This window comes from Lithobates pipiens, unplaced genomic scaffold, assembly GCF_037356315.1.
Source record: "Lithobates pipiens isolate NorthernLeopardFrog02 unplaced genomic scaffold, aLitPip1_a1.2 Scaffold_13, whole genome shotgun sequence".
NCBI lineage: Eukaryota > Metazoa > Chordata > Amphibia > Anura > Ranidae > Lithobates > Lithobates pipiens.
This window is the reverse complement of record NW_027507718.1, coordinates 232,011,610-232,028,060: the sequence shown is the minus strand read 5'-3', so window position 1 is coordinate 232,028,060 and position 16,451 is coordinate 232,011,610. Positions and strand designations below refer to the sequence as shown.

At 42.2% G+C, this 16,451-nt stretch overlaps 1 protein-coding gene across 1 annotated transcript; it reads right to left on the bottom strand.

Moving 5' to 3' along the window:
* Nucleotides 1-9,400: 9,400 nt before the first annotated feature.
* On the bottom strand, nucleotides 9,401-16,177 carry JUND (JunD proto-oncogene, AP-1 transcription factor subunit). The gene has a single exon (XM_077476328.1). The coding sequence runs from the start codon at nucleotides 15,692-15,694 to the stop codon at nucleotides 14,801-14,803; it is 894 nt and encodes a 297-aa protein (XP_077332454.1). The 5' UTR covers nucleotides 15,695-16,177; the 3' UTR covers nucleotides 9,401-14,800.
* Nucleotides 16,178-16,451: the final 274 nt, after the last annotated feature.

The window sequence follows — 16,451 nt, the reverse complement described above, 5'->3', positions numbered from 1 at the left end:
TTTTACAGACACAACAACTTCTTTGTGGTGATCGTTGGGCAGGGGTACCAGGGAGGACATACAGAAATTGCCTCTGATGCAGCTCACTGCATTTGCATTGGGTAGGTGGGGTAAAGCACCATCTGGAAACAGAAGGGATGTGATGATCTCTTCCTGGAAAGGATCCAGTTCGTCCTGATGCTTTGTATAGCACATAAGCAATTCAGCAGAGCCAATTGAAATAAATATACAGAACATTTTTTTATACCAGCGTCTGGCCTTATGGGTAATTAAGTACCGGGCCAACATCTGGTTGAGCCCACCCCTCCCATGTTAAAGTTGTATTTGTGGACACAGAGGGGCTTCACAACCAGTCACCATTGAAATTTTGACTGTTGTACCTGTGTGAAGGGTGGACAGAATGAAAACATTCCGTGTGTCCCTCCCCTTCGCTCCAAGCAAATTATTCCATTTCAAGCAGGCTCTCTCCCCCTAAGTCTGGATTCTACAAGCCGTTGGGGGAAGCCCCAGTGATTAGATTGCATGGTGCCACACGCTTTAATTGTCCACGTACAAGTGGTACCCCTTTCCGAATAAGGGTTACACCAAGTCCCACACAATCTTACCAGCGCTCCTTATGTAGTCTGGGCAGTTCTCAGGCTCCACGTGACTATCTCTTCCCTCTCAAAATATAAAACTATATGTAAAGCCTGTTGTCCTATCACAGAGCTTATACAACTTGACCCCATATCTGGCACGCTTGTTGGGGAGATACTGTTTGAAAGACAAGCGGGCAGAAAATTTAATCAGGGACTCATTAATGCAGACAACTTGATCAGGAATAAACAAGGCTGCAAACTGTTGGTTGAAGTGGCTTTTTATGAGGGGCCGAATTTTGTGGCGCCGATCGTATCCAGGGTCACCCCGAGGACGACAGTTCGTTATCATTGAAATGCATGAACTAGAAGATCTGCTCGTATCACATCATGGAAGCAGACAACAAGGGCATATTGTGTATTGGGTCAGTGGACCAATATGACCACAAATTACACTTTTTAGTAATGCCTATGATGAGGGATAGGCCCAGAAAGGTCTTAAATCTGGAAACTGTAATACGGTTCCAATCTCTGACAAGGGTCAACTGGGGATTAGCGGCGATGAATTGTCAAGCATACAAATTGCTTTGATCCACACTAGAATTATAGAGATCTTTTGTGAAAAACAGTGAAAAACAGTGAATAAAAATCAACTGTTTCCACCTGAATTTCCGAGTTAGCCAGTGAATGGGCAGTACAGGCACAGCAGAAGTGGTGGGCTCCCAATTAGGATTGGTAAATGCAGTGGGAAGGGCACTATGCGATGGGCCTGTGTTTTTTTGTCTCCTTGGTGGCTGCGGGGCACTACTTGTACTAGCCACCACACAAGCTTGAACTGCACTTATGGGACTCGCCACGTCTCCACATGGTACTGCAGTGCTGGTTTGAATACGACCAGGATGTACTAGGCCACTGGTGCTTGCCAATTCACCAGAAGGGTGAGTGAAACTAGTACTGGCTCTCTGCTGCATACGAGAGCCCTGCTGTTCTTGCACCTCAACAACAGAATGGGGTCGGGTACGCCTGACCTTATCAGGGACCACTACTCCGTCATCAGTGCTATCTGTCAGGGTGCCGCTGCGGTCTACCGGTTCATATACTGAGCCTTTGCTTTCATCTGTTATGCTCAGCAAGGTATAGGCCTCTTCACTACTGTACCTCTGTTTGGACATTTTGGCCTCTAAATTTAGTTACAACTTGTGCGACTCACAGGCAAAAAGAGCAACTGGTTGTCGGCGACAGCTTCAATCTCTACCAAAAAACTGTTAGTGTTTGCAGGGATCAGGCCTGACTCTGCGAATGCTGCAGTTATGTGTATTTTGTAAGTGACAGTGATCGATTTATACTGCACTTGGGTGGGCTGGACGCAGATGCTAGCAGGAGTCTGAGCCGATCCCGCTAACTCTGTCTTTTTGGGAACCCTAAACTACTGGAGACGCTAGTATAGATCTGATCAAAGATATTGATCTGTTCAAACACTATATTAGTAAGGGAGGTGTATGGTGTGTGCGTGGGTGTTAGCGCTACTGGCACTAATCTGACACTGCCTGGGACCGACGCTGACCCTGACACTAAAATCTGTACTGGGGGTGATTAGGGGGTTAGACCTTTATTCAGTAATATATGACGGGTACCCTGACGTTAAAGAAAACTGACGGTGACAGTAACTAGCTAACTGGCATCACCCGTGACACTAAATACAGTGATCGGAAAAGAGATGTGTACACTATATTAGTGACACTGGTGACGGGGGGGGGTGGAAGGTTTAACAGCGGGTGATTAAGGGGTTAAACCTTTATTAGGGGGGCACCCTAAAGATACCTGGGCCTACTACTAACTGCCCTAATGCTGATTAGTGTCACAAATGACACCAGTACAATGATCAGTGAAAAATACGAACACTGCACTTGGTGACACTGACAGGGAGTGAAGGGGTTAATGGGGGGGGGGGGGGGGTAATAAAATGTCCTCTCTTTGGAACCCAAAAGGAGTCCAGGAGGGGAGATGATATCACTTCCCCTGCCTGTATTTACATTACACAGGCAGGGAACAGTCTCTCATTCGTCAGAACCGATGCGCGCTTACAGCTATGGCGGCTCATCTGGGTGAACCAACCTGCCGCAGTGAAACTCAACCTCAAGTACTTAAAATGTATATAAAGGTATAATTTTTTTTTTTCTCTGATTTTGGATAGAGTGAGGAGGGTTTAGAACCTTTATCAGTTTTTTAATGATGTCTGTGTCCTTTTGGAGAGAATCTCCCTTTCTATTTCTTCTAGTAATCACTGTCCAAATGCAAATTTAGGAGTTGAACAGCATTAGAGGTGAAATCTTCCAAATAGGATCACTAGTAGAGATTAGCTCAGACATCCTCCAAACTCCGGCTTTTATGTACTCCAATAAGCTGTGAGCTGAGTCATTCCCTGTGCCACCACTCGGTAACAGCTCACTGGAGTAAAAAAAGGAAGGGGTTTGCATTTTAGGTTACAGATGAGTTAGGACGATGCTCTAGCCAACAGTGACAACTAAGGTCGGCCATAGACGAAGCAATTTTTCTTTCCAGCAACCCGTGATTCCCCCATCAACACTGAGTGTGTAAGTTCCTCCCGTGGAGCCATTGTGCTTTCCCGGCAGAGGAAGCTCTTACTGTCGGGAGAACACAGCGGGTAATCACATGTAAAATCTGCCAGGCTGGTTGTGCCCAATCAAAAACGCAATCAACTTGGGTACATTCAGCCTCCCATACATGGTTCCTGCTGAACGGGCCAGGATTTGAGCTGTCTATGGCTGGCTTAAGAGGGGACTCCCATTACATTAAAGCAAATTCCTCAAGACGCCCCAACAGGTCATGTTTTCAGGATTTCCCTCAGATGAAACGGCTGTGGTAATTACTAAGACCCCATAGACACTTTAGGACTGGAGTTGAGAAACTCTGGTCTAGATGATGGAAAATAAAGGGAAACCTCTCCAATATTACACAGATGGAAAAAAGAATTTGATAGGAGTTTTAATCAAAAAACTGGTTCTTTTTTTAAAGTGTAACCACTGTGGAAGTAATTAAAGTCCAACTAACTAGTATTTTACTATTTTTATTTAATTATTTCCTCTAGCTGTAGTGAAAAGGGATAATAGGCTGTTTGTACCACAAAACTTACCTTTTTAACCACTTAAGAACCGAGCCTCTTTCTGAGATTTGTTGTTTACAAGTTAAAAACTGTTTTTTTTGCTCGAAAATTACTTAGAACCCCCAAACGTTATAAAAAAAAATTCTTGCACCCTAGAGAATAAAATGGCGGTTGTTGCAATACTTTCTGTCACACAGTATTTGCGCAGCGGTCTTACAAGTGCACTTTTTTGGGAAAAAATGCACTTTTTTAAATTAAATAAGTCAACAGTAAAGTTAGCCCAATTTATTTTTATATTGTGAAAGATAATGTTACACCAAGTAAATTGATACCCAACATGTCACGCTTCAAAATTGCGCCCTCCATGGAATGGCGACAAACTTTTACCCTTACAAATCTCCATAGGCGACATTTAAAAAAATTCTACAGGTTGCATGTTTTGAGTTACAGAGGAGGTCTAGGGCTAGAATTATTGCTCTTGCTACCGCCTCACGTGTGTGGTTTGAACACCGTCTTCATATGCCGGGGCTGCTGAAGTATGCATTCGCTTCTGCACAAAAGCTCGGTGTGATGGGGCGCATTTAAAAAAAAAAATAATTCTTATTTATTTTACCTTTTTTTATTTTTACACTGTTCTTTTTATAAATTTTATTTTCACTTTTTTGCCTATTACAAGGAATGTAAACATCCCTTGCAATAGAAAAAAAAGCATGACGGGACCTCTTAAATATGAGATCTGGGGTCAAAAGACCTCATATCTCATATTTACACTAAAATGCAATTAAAAAAAATGTCATTTGAAAAAGTAAATAAATAAATGGCCCTTTTAGCCCTTGTACACACGGTCGGAGATTCCGACGGAATGTATCCGATCGGACCGTTTTGTCGGATATTCCGACTGTGTGTGGTCTACATCGGACTGTTTCCGTCAGAGTATCCGATGGACCAAGTTTTCCAACTTGTTGGAAAAATTTTCCGACAAAATGCTCCGATCAGACATACTCCGATCATGTGTAGAGAATTCCGATCGGACAAAGTGCCACGCATGCTCAGATCAAATTCCTAGACCAAAGCTATTGGCTACTAGCGTGAATGTAGTCCTGTCGTAACGAAATAACGTCGGATTTTCAGACAACTTTGTCCGACCGTGTGTATGCAAAAGTTTCGGACAAAATCCGACGGATTTGGTTGTCGGAATCTCCGACCGTGTGTACAAGGGCTAAGAGCTATGAACGGAAGGGACGTTTTGACGTTGCTTCCACCCTGCAATAGTATAGAGATGGGTGGGGGCCTTCTTCCCCTCACTCGTCTCCATACCCAGGAAGGAGAAGCATCTGTTCACCTCTACCACTACTGACGGTCCTGGGAAGTGGGCACCAGAGAGCAGTGGGGGCCCTCTCCTGCTGCCGGTAAAAGTAATCTTGCAGTGAATCTACCGCAGAGACCACTATTATCGGAAACGCCCGCTGAAGAAGAGGATACTGGGGTTATGGCAGCTGGTTGCTGTCATAACGATATTCCTTTTCAAATTTAGGACGTATATCGGCGTGCAGCGGTCCGGAAGTAGTTAAGTATGGAGCTTCCGACTGCAGTAATTCAGTTTTTCCACTAAATGGGGGCATGTGGACCCATCCCCCAAGGCAGTGTGACCACAACTCCCCACGCATGTATATCCATTTTAGCTTTTATTTTCATAAAAATAAAAAGATAGAGTACTAGAAACGCAGCTAGTGCGATATAGAAATAGTTCCAAGGTCCAGGTGTGACAGTAGGCAAAGTTCATTCACTGTTGGGTTCTGGCTTATAGCAGTGTGGGCAGCCAGCTGTAGAGAGCAGAAGTAACTCTGTGGATATGGGTGAGAGAAGTGGCACCACTGAGTCTCCTAGCTTTTATTTTCAAAGATTAACAGAGCCAGCTGAAGATAAAGGCTAGTTAGTTGACATGCTCTACATTTTATCTGCTCCAGTTTTGATAAATGTCCTCTCTAGTGTAATGATGTAAAGTATGGAGCTTCATTCTACATCACTAAGGACCATCCACTGTCAGAGAAAAGGATGCTGTGCATCATGGGACCAGTTCAGAGTTGGGCTTTAACTGCTACAGTATGTACTCAAAAAATAATCTCCTTTCCACTCTTTCTCACCTTTTTGTTCCAGCCCCATCTCTCCTGGTGCAGTCTTCTATTTTCAGGAAATTCACGTTCACCTTTTCAACCAGTTTCAGAGAGGGTATGGCTCACAATCAGCCACTGCCAACCGCAGACAAATGGTCACAGCCGAGTTTGTCCATTCTCATAGCCACCCTACAATACATAGAGACTGCAGCTCCACTGAATCCTTTTTTCCTCTTTTCACATCAAAAATATTATTGCTTGTACAGCATCAGACTCTACTACTTCACTGATGAGTCTCTCCCTGTCCAGGACTTGTGCCCTATTCATACCTGTGTATTTTACATGCGCTTCAGGTGTGATGCATTAAAGTAAAATGCGGAATGCTGGACTCGGGAGTGCGCCCGCAAAGTAACCCCCTGGGAGAGTGCTTCTCCTAGGGCAAGGATATGCAATTAGTGGACCACCAGCTGTTGCAAACTACAAGTCCCATTATGCTCTGCCTCTGGGTGTCATGCTTGTGGCTGTCAGAGTCTTGCTATGCCTCATGGGACTTGTAGTTCTGCAACAGCTGGAGGTCCGCTAATTGCATATCCCTGTCCTAGGGGGTTATATGATGTGGGGAGGAGCTACCAGCGCCACCGGGGGGACCCCAGAAGAGGATGCTCGAGGCCACTCTGTGCAAAATGAACTTCACATCACTTTAAAAGTGCACTGCATGGATGTGAACCCAGGCTTACTCATAGAGGTGACTTGAGTCCCAGACTAGGAGTATCGTGTTAAAAGAACAGCACCCAATATGCTACACAAACAATAGTTTGTTGATTTGAAAAGAGGAAACAGAATCAGCGGTGCGGTCTGTATGTATTGTTCCATGCAATCCAGGGTCCATTATACTGAGATTTAATAGTTTTATCAGCATCATTTAAGTAAAATAGGTGAACTAGTGTAGGTTTTTACTGTAGTGGAGCATATTTTTGGTTTGTAACAACACAATACAACATATATGTATTTCTATTAAAGCTGTGGTTTCATGATTTTTTTTTAAACCGCACCAGGGATGCTACTGACCAGTAATAAAGTGTGTGCAGTTGGCTGCTGTTTATAATAGAAATCCCTAGGTACCCCCGCAGCAATCTTCCAGTGCTTCTGGGGTTAATAGCAGCTAGACATAAAAGTGTGGGCATAGTTGGCTCTTTTGCGAGTGCTTGTTACAAACACAGCCTTTGATATTAACCACTGGAACCATGGACGCACTTCATTATTGGTATGTAGCAACCTTGGTGCTGTTTAACCACTTCAGCCCTAGAAGGATTTACCACCTTCCTGACCAGAGCACTTTTTGCGATTCAGCACAGCATCAATTTAATTGACAATTGCACGGTCGTGGCTCCCAAACAAAATTGAGGTCCTTTTTTTTTCCCACAAATAGAGCTTTCTTTTGGTGGTATTTGATCACCTTTGCGGTTTTTATTTTTTGCGTTATAAACAAAAGAAGAGAGATCATGTTGAAAAAATATATTTTTTTTTTACTTTTTGTTATAATAAATTTCCCCCCAAAAAAATATAAAGAAAAAAAAAATGTCTTTCTCAGTTTAGACCGAAATGTATTCTTCTACATATTCATAGTAAAAAAAAAAAAAAAAAAAAGCAATAAGCGTATATTGATTGGTTTGCACAAAAGTTATAGCGTCTACAAAATAGGGGGTTGATTTATGGCATTTTATTATAATTTTTTTTTATTAGCAATGGCGGCAATCTGCTTTTTCTTTTTTTATCGTGACTGCGACATTATGACAGACACTTTTGACACTATTTTGGGACCATTGTCATTTATACAGCGATCAGTGCTATCACTGATTACTGTATAAATGACACTGGCAGGGAATGGGGTTAAACACTATGGGCCGATCAAGGGGTTAAGTGTGCCCTAGGGAGTGATTCTAGCTGTGGGGGGGGGGGGGGGGGGCTCACAACAACATGACAGAGATCACTGCTCTTGATGCCGGGGAGCAGTAGATCTCTGTCATGTCACTCCTAGATTGTAAGCTCTAAACGAGCAGGGCTCTCCGATTCCCCCCTGTATTGAATTGAATTGTGTTGTAATTGTTCTGTCTGTCCTAATGTCTTAAAGCGCTGCGCAAACTGTTGGCGCTACATAAATCCTGTATAATAATAAATCTTTTTTTTTTTTTTTAAGTCAGCAGCTACAAACGCTGTAGCTGCTGACTTTTAATGAGGACACTTACCTGCCCAGGAAGCACACAATGCCAGCCCCCCTGGAGGCTGATCCATCCATCGGATCGGGGTGCAGGCACCACCATTCCAACTAAGGGAAACCGGCAGTGGAGTCTGAAGGCGTGAGCCGCGCGGCACTTTCTGAATGACCCCATCATCTTCTGGGACACACACCGGGCTCAGAAGGCAGCGGGGTGAAGAGGAAATCACACCCTGGGCCGCAGCCAAGCTAGGACGGGAGTAAACTCAGTACTTCAGAAAAGGTAAGTAAGGAAAAAAATAAAAAATAACAACTACCCAAAATCGAATGGTGGAGCGGTAGTCTTTCCTTTAAGATAAAGTAGTAAAAAAGTGGGGGGAACTCCACTTTAACTTAACTTCAGCTTTAAATGGAAACACGGCTTTACCTTTTTATAAAAGCAATGGATTACTCATTTTTGTGTTTCAGTGAACTTGATATCAAAACGTCAATTAAAAAATTGTAAGGGAGAAGGGAAACCTTCACACAAAAGACCTCAAGGAAAAGTGTTGGTTCTATTGGACTTTTTAGGCAAAAATGAAAAACAATATATTCAAAAATGTTATTTAAAACTAGAAATTAGAACAAAAACAAAAGGAGGGAAATTGTAAAAACATATCAAGTACTACTTAATATCCTGTCAAGATTAGTACAGTCTAGACAAAATTCATATTCATTTCCATATATATCCAAAAAAGAAAAAATTAACAGCTTATACATTAACATAGGAAGTAAATAAGACAGGATATCAAGTACAGAACTAAAACTCAGATATGTTCTGAGCGCCAGAACATATGAGTTTTAGTTCTGTACTTGATATCCTGTCTTATTTACTTCCTATGTTAATGTATAAGCTGTTAATTTTTTCTTTTTTGGATATATATGGAAATGAATATGAATTTTGTATAGACTGTACTAATCTTGACAGGATATTAAGTAGTACTTGATATGTTTTTACAATTTTCCTCCTTTTGTTTTTGTTCTAATTTCTAGTTTTTTTTTAAATAAATAACATTTTTGAATATATTGTTTTTCATTTTTGCCTAAAAAGTCCAATAGAACCAACACTTTTCCTTGAGGTCTTTTGTGTGAAGGTTTCTCCTTTTCCTTTCTCCCTTACAATTTTTTAATTGAAGTTATGATTAGGACGTGGCAACTGTTTTTTTGACTTTTTAATGTATCCGCAGATACCACCCTGTGATAGATACACACCCCTATTTAATGTTATTGATATCAAAATGATCATATTGATAAGCAATGCATGGGGGCGTACATATTGCCTTCCTTATTGCATCAGTGCTTTGTAATAAAAATTATTAAAAGTATGGCCATCTGATTTAAATGACATGTCTTTATTTTACAAATAGTTTTACATGGCAAAGTGAAATGCTTTTTTTATTATTATGATGACCTAAATGAAGCTGGGATATTACACATATAATTTATGGTGACTTTTGAACTATTTTATATAAGTAAAATAAATATTTCAGTGTTTCGGGAACCGGTTTTAAAATGACCATGAAAAGCCATTACAGGCTTAAGCTCAGAGCTATTTTGTACTGGCGTTTACGTTTTTTTTTTTTTTTCTGCCAGAAAACTCCTCTCAATAATGCAAACCAGAAGGTTTTTTTCCCCTTGCCTCTAAACACTGAGCTTAAAATATGCCTTTAAGCCCAGGTTCAAATTGATGTGATTTGGCATGTGAAACTGTATACCAAATCGGCGGCTACTGCCGCAATAGCACTGTCCGAATCGGTGCGATGCCGACTTTGTGGCGCCGTACCGATTCCCAAAAGTAGTTTCTGTACTACTTTTGGTGCGATTTCAATAGACAACTGTGCATGAATTCGCACATATCTCACTGAAATTGCCTCTGAAGTCAGGCTGACATGCAGGTATGAAATTGTGTGAATTCAGCTGAACGCCCATTTCAATCCCACAGAGAGAGAACCTAGGCTAAATGTCCTAATGTGTATGGACACATAGGATAACATTGAGATGCTCCTACAGGCAAAACTTTTTATAGAAGCAGCTTTTTTTTGGGCCCAGTGTGCATGGACCCTAAAATTGCATCATGTTTCTAATCAACACATAAATGCTTTGGTTACAAGAGAGGAGGGTGACACTTAGAATAAATGGCACTGCACCAAACCGTGCAGGTCAATGTAATGCATAGCTGCTGGTGGTAATGGGCCTTTTAAATTTGATTTCAAAGACAAATTCACAGGGCAGGGTGTATCCGGAAAACAAAGGTAAACTTCTTGTAACCATGTATTAAGCAGTTTCTCTGAAATTCCACTTTAACCACACTCCCAAAATGCATTGACCTGCCACTTCACTCTGAAAATGTGACACTACTACAGTGCTTAGATAACCAATTGCCAAGCCAGAGACCTGCTGGGTGTGCGTTTTGAGGGGAGGAAAGGGGAAAATGCTTTCAAAAAGTTGCTTTTTGCATGGATATTCAGATTGCTGAAGCAGTAAGGAAGTGCAGTTACCGATACATATGCACTTATTGTCACTGACAGCTCTTGGTCACAGCTTCCCAGTCTACTGATCACATGACCACTTTGAGAGCCAATCAATGGTCAGGTGATCAGGAAGCATCCTCACCTCCCTGCATTAAGGCCCATTTAAATGTAAGTAATACTTTACTAAATGATTTGGTTACAGCATAAAAGGGTACCAGACACATGATTGGCATCAGGATAACATGAACCTATTCTTGCAAGGTGTCGTGAGAGAAAATTATGCTGCAGATCATATAAAGGCAGGAACTGTTATGCTAGTGGCTGACAGAATAAACTCGGTTGTTTTTTCTGTATGTCCCAAGCAATTTAGAACTAACTCCTCTGTTATCTCTGGTAGTTGAGAAAATGTGGTCCCTCCCAAATACTAATTCTACATTGCACTGTTCAGTGCCTGAATGACCAACCAGCAGGCCTGCCAGTGCCACATGGTGTTATGTATCTATGTATACTATGTGAATATGACAGGTTCAGTTATATACTCTGAGGGACCTTTTACCAAATTAGCAACAATATTAGACACATTATTGAGCAAAGTGTTTGTGAACACCCTTCACCTTTAATCCTGAGGAACAGATAATGCACATTGGTTCCAGGGGCCAGATTTCAGTGTATTTATCTTCCTGTAAGCCACAAGTGATGCATACAGTTGCCCATAAAATCAATGGATGTATGGGGGTAGGCGCTGGTACTTGTTTAAACCTGTACATTCATTCAACCCTGGGCGTAGACTGTCATACTTACTACTTAGGCAAGCACCAGCATATACCTGCGTACAGACAATGATTTCTATGGGTGACTGTAAAAAGCACCTGTGGATCCCAAGTGGGGAAACACCCTCAACTTTTACATTGTAGAGCCCCAGGTGCCCACGTTCATGAGGCCCAAGACAGTTTAGCAAAGGCCTTAAACATGTGTAGCATTGTAAATTATACAAATTTTCATTTAAAACATATGCACAATTAACAAGTGGTAAGGGGCAGGTATGATTTTATCACAGAGCTACTTCTGAGTAGCAAAGACAAAAATGTATGAATCAAGTAGCAATCTTATAGTTACACTACATCTCGCTATGTTCACTGCTCTGCAAGTGGGGAACACCTGCAAAATCGCATGCATTCCTGACGCACTGAGAAATTTCTCTGTACTTTAGCAGATGCACTTGAGTGCCATTAATTCGAAATGACACCCCCACTTATTGGCAGGCGAAGTGTGATTTTGTGCACACAGCATCGTGTTGCATGTGATGCTGCATTGTGCAATTTCACATCTAGTGATTTAGGACCATGGGAGGAATTGTTGCAATTCTGCCCATGATTCCAAATTGCAATGCTGGCAAAACACAGCACATGTTTTGTGTGCTATTTATTTTTAATGGCATCTCAAACGAGGTACGGTTTTGCCGTGATTGCCACGCAGCAAACCGCATGCTAAACTTGTCCCCCTCCAAAACATTTTTTGGGCAACCAGCTGTGCAGTATGCCATGTGATAAATTGCATAGCAAGACCACACCACATTTGGGTGCCATTAAAAATGAATGGTACACCAGCATTGCAATTTGGACTTGCAGCGATTCCACCCACGATCACAAATCAGTATATATGAACAGGGCCTCAAAAGAGTCATTGACGTCTTTCCCTGCTGTGAAATGACTAGGCTGCCGTACCTACGGTTGTGCACATGCATATATACGCTAATGAAGCCTAAATATCTCTCATTGCTCCTGTTTAGCTTCTCACTACTCTAAAAATCTTGTAAAGAAAGGCAATATACAAGTAATTGCACTTGGCAGTATTAACAGAATTTATAAATATCCTCCTCTGAAGTGCCACAGGTGTAATTTACATTGATGCGAATGTCAATAAAGAGGGGAGGGAGCTGCAGAATGGCAGCTCTAGGAGCTGCTTATTTGTAGAGAATGGTAGTGATCTGACAAATCTTTTCCAACCTGCCTGATCATTTCTATTCCCTGTAAAATGATCAGAGATGTGTGTGACCGTATTAGATATAAGATGTTGTAAAGATCACCATTTCTATTCCTTGTAAAATGATCAGAGATGTGTGTGACCGTATTAGATACAAGATGTTGTAATGATCACCATTTCTATTCCTTGTAAAATGATCAGAGATGTGTGTGACCGTATTAGATACAAGATGTTGTAATGATCACCATTTCTATTCCTTGTAAAATAATCAGAGATGTATGTGACCGTATTAGATACAAGATGTTGTAATGATCACCATTTCTATTCCTTGTAAAATGATCAGAGATGTGTGTGACCGTATTAGATACAAGATGTTGTAATGATCACCAATTCTATTCCCTGTAAAATGATCAGAGATGCGTGTGACCGTATTAGATACGAGATGTTGTAACGATCATCTCATTTACATTTTGGCAAAAATTAAGAAATATTTTTGGTGTATAATACAAATGACACTTTTTAGGTTTACAATATTGATTTACTGAAACTGGAGAGTGCAAAATCTGCTACAGCAGTGCATGGTAGCCAATCGGCTTTTAACTTCAGCTTGTTCAATAAAGTATTGCCAAAAAAAAAATTAGAAACCAATTGGTTTCTATGCAGAGCTGCAGCAGATTTTGCACTCTCCGGGTAAACTTTGTTTTCTAGCATCTCAGAATGTGACCAACAGCTGTCCAGCCACCAAAACACATAATGGGGTCAATCTATGTGCAAGTTCACGGTCACTGAAAGGACCACAACTGCACTAAGCTACAAAGCTAAGAACATTTAACAGTGCAAGTTGGATTGTTAATCTACAGGTGCTGGCAGGGAACAGGTTAAGCGTGATCAAAACTCATCCATAGTGCATCATGTAGCTAAAACATTTTGCCAAAACGTTCCTATAAATTATATTTGATATAAACTACAAAATATTTTACCCTTAAATTAAATCTTTGCACATAAGCACGTCAGGCATGCATCGAATACCTTGTGGCTACTTATAAAATAATTTTCATAATATAGCTTTTACTACACATACACACAACAAGTCTACATCATCAGGCACACTGGCAAATTTTATCATTCTGACAATATTTTATTGTGCATAAGGGCACTAAAATACTGGATATACTGGAATGTATTGTAAAAAAAAAAAAAAAAAAAATTAAAAATATTGTTCCCAGTATAACATAAATATAGCAAACTGACCACTTCAAACAAAACGATCTGTAAAATATAACATTTACATTATTTTACAAATGACATCTAACGTGTGCAATTATAACACAGTCCTACTTACTACTCCAATACAGGAGTGATCAGCAATGTTACAAAGCCTTCAGTGATAAAGGGATTACAACCGCTCCCCCCCCCCTCCCCTTAGCTTCTCACTGCTCTAAAAACCTTGTAAACAATTAAGGCAGTATACAAGTAAATCAGCAGTAATTGCACTTGGCGTTATTAACTGACCAAGTTTGTCTTCTAACAGGTTTTACACTTTAAATACAAAACACTGCACATTAACAGTGAGGTACTGTAAACATTAGGTTGTCAAAAAATATTCTGTGTTCCTTGGAGATGCTTTACACCAAAAAAAAGTCAGTCTTTCCAAGAGACATTTGCAGGTTTTTGTAGAAGCTGGAGTGTTCTAAACCAGGGGTTCTAAAGGACTATGCGGGTTCCCACATCTGCAGAACTGCTGCAGTCTCTCCTTGTCATACATTTAACTTTAAATAACCGAGAATGCAAACTAAGGAGTGGGAACGGAGAACGTCAGAGTCCCCAGAGATAAGGAAGCAGCAAATGACTCTCCCCACCAGACTCCACCTAGATCTAAAGTATCACTTTTGAGTGGAATGACCTTTTAAGTCCCAATTCCTTCTACCCCTAGTGATGTCAGAAAGCAAAAAGTACTTGCTGCATAATGTGGCCCTTAACGCTAGTAAAGGGTTAACCGAAACACAAAGCTACAGTCTGTATAGTAAGAATCTGCTTCAAAACGTTAAGGCCCCAATAATCTTCACCTATAAAACTGCAACTGTAGGGCCTGAAGAAGACGCAGTAGTGACGGAAGCAAATTGGTAGTTAAAAGGTCCAGTCCGGCATAGTCTTTGGCTGGGTCTTTTTGATCCTGACAGGTATACAATGGTACGGTGCCAGGACAACCCACTATTTGGCAAGAGAGCCTTTCTTTTGGAATGAAGTTGCTCAACTGATGCAGATATAGAAACCAAAGTTTAGTAAGCTTGAACTTGTTGAGGAAGGAGTTGGCAGCCACTATTGACATGACTCATGACCTTTTGCTTAAGCTGGGCCACCTGTTCTCTCAACAGGTTGGCAGTAGATGCCAACTCCGTGTTTTGATTTTTAAGGCTTTTCACCTTTTCTTCCAGCCTGGAGATTCGCTCTAGTTTCCTTTTCCTGCATTTGGAAGCTGCGATTCTGTTTCTTAATCTTTTTCTTTCCGCCTTTATTCTCTCTTGTGTGTCCATATTTATTGGGGACATTGGAGGACTATCCCCAAAATTTGCAATTTCGGGCACAATCTGAGGCTCATCCTTGAGGCTCTGCATTCGAGGTGGAGGTGGGGCAGGCTGTTGTGCCAACCCAGATGGAGGAGGAGGATACGGTACCGTGTCAGTGCTGTAGTTAACAGTGGTGCCTATTGTCCCAGTAGAATAGCTGCTGAGGTTGGCATAGACGGGCGCATCAGACGGCAAGGGAGGCTGAAGACTCGCACCAGAAGGCAGCGAACTTAAATCCACTCCTGTGGTCGGGACACCGAGTTGATTCTGCTTGTGAAGGTCCTCTAGTGCTTTTACAAATCCTTCGGCAAACTCCTGCTCGTCGCTGGCTACCTTTGGGTACAGGAACTGGCTGGTCGTAGGCGTAGTGGTAACCAGGCCATTGGATTGAATGATCAGTCTCTCTAGTTCTGGAGAAGCTAGCTTTAGCAGGCCAAGGTCGGGAGAAGTCAAAAGGCCGTCGTTGTCCCGTAGAGGTTTCAGGTTGGCCACTACCTGGTCGTTTAAGTTCAGGTTGAGGTCTTTCTTCATCATGGTGCCAAGAGTATAGAAGTTGTAAGCCGGGCGCACATTTAACACATCATCATGGTAGAAAGGCGTTTCCATTATACCTTAAGACAGTTTAGATACAAGCCTGATGGAGCAGAGTCGAAGAAGCCCCATCTGTACGCTGAGGTAGGAAACGAACTTGGTCGTCTGTTGACGTATCAGTCCCCACTCCGGAAGATGCTTCTTTGTTCTTGGAGGGGTGGATATCCCTTTAAGGGGCAGGCAGCCTTTGTTAGCAGTGTGCTGGTCACACTTTCCTGGCAGGTGGTGCCCCCCTCCCTCCCCTCTTCCTCACACAGCCCTTCCTGGGAGCACAGCAACAACTTTTACCGTCCAGTCAACCAATGGCTGCTGCTTCTTCTTCGTGTACTACGAGGAGAAGTTCACAAGGCAAAGTTCACAGGGTGTGGGACCACGTCTTTGTTTCCTTGCTGAGCCGAACAACGAGGCGGCCACTTCCTTATTCCGCCGAAAGACGCACCCTCCCCACACAGCACCGGCCCGCACCCGACTTCTCAAGCGCCACTAACTCTGCCCGACACCCTACTTACTTATATAAGGTTTCCTGCGACATGATGTCACTTAGCCGTCCTGTCATTGGTCAGAAATGACGTGCGAGCGTTCCCTGGTTTGCATATCGGGCGGGACGAGCGCCCTGCGAGGCAGGCTGGGCTGATGTCATACGTTAACCGCCTCAACGCCGAGCGGAGGGGTTCGCCCAATGGCGAGCTGCCTGCAGTCACATGACCCGCTTTTTCTTTGTAAATGAGTTGGCCTGCGCCGACGGACGTCAGAGGTTATTTTTAGACACGTG

Coding starts and splice junctions, on each gene's coding strand:
- JUND (XM_077476328.1), bottom strand. CDS start 15,694: ATGGAAACGCCTTTCTACCATGATGATGTGTTAAATGTGCGCCCGGCT.